The sequence below is a fragment of the Lonchura striata genome, chromosome 7 (assembly GCF_046129695.1).
Source record: "Lonchura striata isolate bLonStr1 chromosome 7, bLonStr1.mat, whole genome shotgun sequence".
NCBI lineage: Eukaryota > Metazoa > Chordata > Aves > Passeriformes > Estrildidae > Lonchura > Lonchura striata.
This window is the reverse complement of record NC_134609.1, coordinates 17,977,717-17,981,632: the sequence shown is the minus strand read 5'-3', so window position 1 is coordinate 17,981,632 and position 3,916 is coordinate 17,977,717. Positions and strand designations below refer to the sequence as shown.

Genomic DNA, 3,916 nt, shown 5'->3' with positions numbered 1-3,916 from the left:
GAGTGTAGTCCCTGGGTGTTTCTGTGCGCTCGGGTGAGGGCCCTGCAGGGCATGGGGCACCCAAGGCTGCCTGGCTTGGCACAGATTTCTTCTGCTGGAGAAAGGGTGAGGGAGCCTGCCCTGCTGGAGGCAGAGTCCATGCTGCTTGCTAGGTAGGTGCGTGCTCAGTTTAGGAGCTCCTGAATGCCAGTGGTTTTCCTGTATTTTGTATTAACTTATTTCTGGTGAGGTAAATGAGTTTCTCTGTGGGAAAATAGGAGTTTTTCTGCTTGGATTTGTCCACATCTGAGGTTATTCAGAAGTTGCTGCTCTGACATAAGATTGGAGACAAGATAGCGATGCTTCAGAAAAAGAGGGACCAAACACGAGTGGAATAGTTAAGGAACATTTATTAAATCCTGAAGTTATTAAAACTAATGTGCAGGCTCTTAGTTCATTTGGGGAACAGAACCTATCCCTGCTTGACTGAAATGTGTCTCGAATTTAAATGTTCGTGTTATAGTGGTTTTGGTTGGGTCAGTGGCGTGCGGTTTTGATCCAGGATGGGGTCCAGCTGTATTCAGCTGCTTGGGCATTTGCATTGCTTGTGAATATCAGCCAAAATGAGTCTTGCGCCAGCAGTAAGTGAAACTCCTTTAGCGACTGGGCCCAGCACCCCTCAAAGAGTAGGGCGATCTCTCTGTCGGGACTGTGCCGAGGCAACAACAACCTTTCCCATCCCTGCCCTGAGGGAATGGTGTTGCAAGCAAAGCTCCAGGAGGCATCCAGCTCTTGGGCTCCGTGGGCTTGGTAAGGTGTTTGCATTGCTCAGGTGCCTGGATTTTATCCCTCCCCCGGGGCCAGTGTGGGGATAAACCGACTTTGTCGGATCGGGAGGGGTCGATAACCCTCTACACATTCCCGCGGAGTTACGGGAATACCTGAGACAATGAAAATTAACAGAACGAATATGAGGTTGTTCCAAATTATTTTCATAATAAACTGGGGAGGTTGTTTAATTGGGGTTTGGTTAACTTATTTTTTTCCTCCTCACATTGCCCACGTGTGTGTGAACCTAGATTATTGCTGTGTTTTAGAAAGAAACAAACTACTTCCCTGTTAGACACAGGTTTATGGTGTCCACTTCTTCCGGTGACGCATCCGAGCAGGAACTCTGAGGATTTTGGAATCATCATTGAAATTGAGGTCTTATCGGTGCATTTACCCAGTTAGAGGGATTTGCTCTCGCTTCCATTCTCCTTTAAGCGGGAGTTAGGATGTGAGTTATTAAAGTTTCGCTACTGCCGGTGTGCTCGTGCTTGGTGTGGTATTTTTTACGGCGTGACCAAAAGCCCAGTGAAGTTGAGCAAAGTAAGAACCTGGAGACGGGCTGAGTTGCCGAAATGCTCCTTTCCCCAGCCAAGCTGTGCTGGGAAATGTCTTGGTATCCTCCCTGCATTACAAGAGCCCCGTTCTTCTCGGGAAGCGGCATATGGATTGGGGTAGTATGAAGCGGATGAGGTGCGAGCTCCCCTGCTCACTTAGCGCTTTGATCACTAAACGACTGGGGAGATGGGTTGCGTTTTCTGGCTAGACAGACGGCGCCAAGTTCAAGCTGAGAGGGCCCGAGGCTCTGCTCACCCCCCGCCTGGCTTGGCCCGGAGAGTGAGGGTTGAGTCCCGTGGATAGGGACTTCTTGACATTGGCCCCCCATGGCTTTTCCCAGGGAGAAAAAAGGACGGTGGGACTGACGGAGGCTCTACCCGAGGTTTGTTGTCCCTCGCCTCTGCCTTGGCGCCGTGGGTGTGGGTCTCGGGGCTGCTTTCGGGCATCTGTGCAGGGTGGGACCCCGCGATTGGAAAGGGAGCGGTAAACGCGCCCCGCCACCGGCAGCCACGGTGTCTTTAGACGCCCGCTTGCGGGGCTGGGGCTGCCCGTGCCCTGCCCTCCAGGGGAGAGGGGCAGCTTTGCACTTCAAGGGGGTCTCCCCGGCCCCGCAGACACGCTGGAGCCAAGGGCTGTAGACATTTGCCAGACGTGTGAACTTTCCTCCTCGCTGGTAGCTGTTATCTCTGCTCGATTCCCACTTTGATGTGGGTTCGCACTTACGAACGACCTCTCCCGGGACGGAGCGCCCATATAAGAGCGGGCCACGGCCGTGGGACGCCCAGCCCCTCTCCGCCATGAATCAGGCCCAGATCCCTTCGGCAGAAACCAAGCCCCACGGGCTCAGGCCCCACATCTGCTGCGCGCCCCCTCCCCGCGCCCCCAGCTCTCTGGGCAGCCCCACGCTCCTGGTCAGAGCCAAGCCCCGGCGCAGCAGCCCCCAGCCGGGCCAGCCCGCGGACAGCGAGCCCTGCGCGGCGGAGCGGAGCCGAGACGACCCCCGGGACATCACCGACCCCTGCCCGTCGGAGACAGGTGGGTGAGGAGGGAGAGGGGGGCGGGCTGGGGACACGCCGGGATCCGCGCTCTCGCCGGTGCAACGGCCTGGCAGGGCTGAGGGGCGGCGGAGGCACTGCCCCAGCCGGGCAGGGGCCTCACCGCCGCTCCTCCTCCTCCCGTGCAGCCCCCGACGGCGGCTGGCTCAGCGCCGACGAGTCCTCGGGCTACGAGAGCGAGAGCGCGGGCGGGGAGCGCGCCGCGGCCGCGGGCGGGCGGCAGCGCCGGGCGCGCACCGCCTTCACCTCGGAGCAGGTCTGCCGGCTCGAGAAGACCTTCCAGCGCCAGAAGTACCTGGGCGCCACGGAGCGGAGGAAGCTGGCGGCTGCCTTGCGCCTCTCGGAGATCCAGGTTAGTCCCGCAGGAAGCGGATCCTTCGCGGCCCCGCTTGGCAGGAGCAGCCGGGGTCGGCGGTTCCGTATCTGTCTTACCTGAGATGAACAGACTCTTGAGTTTAGTAGGGGCTGTGAGATCCCTCGGCGATTAAAGAGTTAGGACTCTGGGAAATTTGCAGCACTTTCTACTGGGAGACCACCATCAAAGTTTTTTTTTTTTTAATTTCTTAGTGAGATAAACTGTCCTGGATATACGGTGATCTGCATGTAGACCATGCAGAGCTCAAAACTGGTCTTAAAGACTCTTAATAGATTATTGTAAAATCCCTGAACGCAAGCACTCTTCCTCTACATCCCGCAGATCCTCTGCCTCCTGCTAAGTAGGGCAAAAGCATCAGTCCCACTGTGTCAATTCTGTCTGAAGCAAAATGGCAGAAGCAGCTAAGATAGTTGTTGTGCACAGTTGTTTCATAGCTTGCTCATTATCCTTAGGCAAAATTCTTTATCTGTCTTCTGCACCTTCCCCCCCCCCCCCCCCCCCCCCCCTCTTTCTTTTTGTTGCTTAGATCAAGACCTGGTTTCAGAACCGGAGGATGAAACTGAAGAGGCAGATACAGGACCACCAGCACAGCCTTGTGTCCCCTGTTCCATTCCACAGCTACGCCCCGGGGACCTCGCCAGCTCTGTTTCAGGACCGTCTCCACTACCCCTTTGCTGCCCAGCACCAGAGACTCCTGCCTTTCACCCCGATGCCTGCTGTGCAGTTCAGCTTCTCCTCTCCCAGATACGACGCATCGCAAAGCACCTACCACTTGATGGCAAATGAACTGCCCTACTACCATCAACACCTTCTTCCTCATCCTTCTTTCCATCTGGCTATTCAGAACAAAATGGACAGGCAATGCCACCCAGTATATGCATTATAGTGATAAAGTAGTGTTTTATACTGTAATGTACTTCATGCTCAGAATCTCTTGCCTAATTTGGAAGAATGTCTATTATTTTAAGTTAAATGTGAACATGAATAACTTTATATTTGATAATTAATATTAAAATATTAATTAATCTAGTCTAAAATGTTTTATGCGGATGGTTTTCATTGCTCCCCACAGTTTTTCATAATTGTGTATATATATATATAAATAAAATATGAATAATGT

General features: G+C 54.0%; 1 protein-coding gene across 1 annotated transcript; it reads left to right on the top strand.

Moving 5' to 3' along the window:
* Positions 1 to 2,162: 2,162 nt before the first annotated feature.
* Positions 2,163 to 3,682, top strand: LOC144246592 (homeobox protein vent1-like). Its single transcript, XM_077784505.1, has 3 exons — positions 2,163 to 2,400; positions 2,549 to 2,772; positions 3,323 to 3,682. Exons 1-3 carry the CDS (start codon positions 2,163 to 2,165, stop codon positions 3,680 to 3,682), a joined length of 822 nt encoding a protein of 273 aa, XP_077640631.1.
* Positions 3,683 to 3,916: the final 234 nt, after the last annotated feature.

What these genes read in the sequence shown, in the direction of transcription:
- LOC144246592 (XM_077784505.1), top strand. Translation starts at nt 2,163, where the DNA reads ATGAATCAGGCCCAGATCCCTTCGGCAGAAACCAAGCCCCACGGGCTC. An exon ending in CCCCTGCCCGTCGGAGACAG is followed by an intron (nt 2,401 to 2,548) that starts GTGGGTGAGGAG and finishes CCTCCCGTGCAG; the next exon opens with CCCCCGACGGCGGCTGGCTC. An exon ending in TGCGCCTCTCGGAGATCCAG is followed by an intron (nt 2,773 to 3,322) that starts GTTAGTCCCGCA and finishes TTTGTTGCTTAG; the next exon opens with ATCAAGACCTGGTTTCAGAA.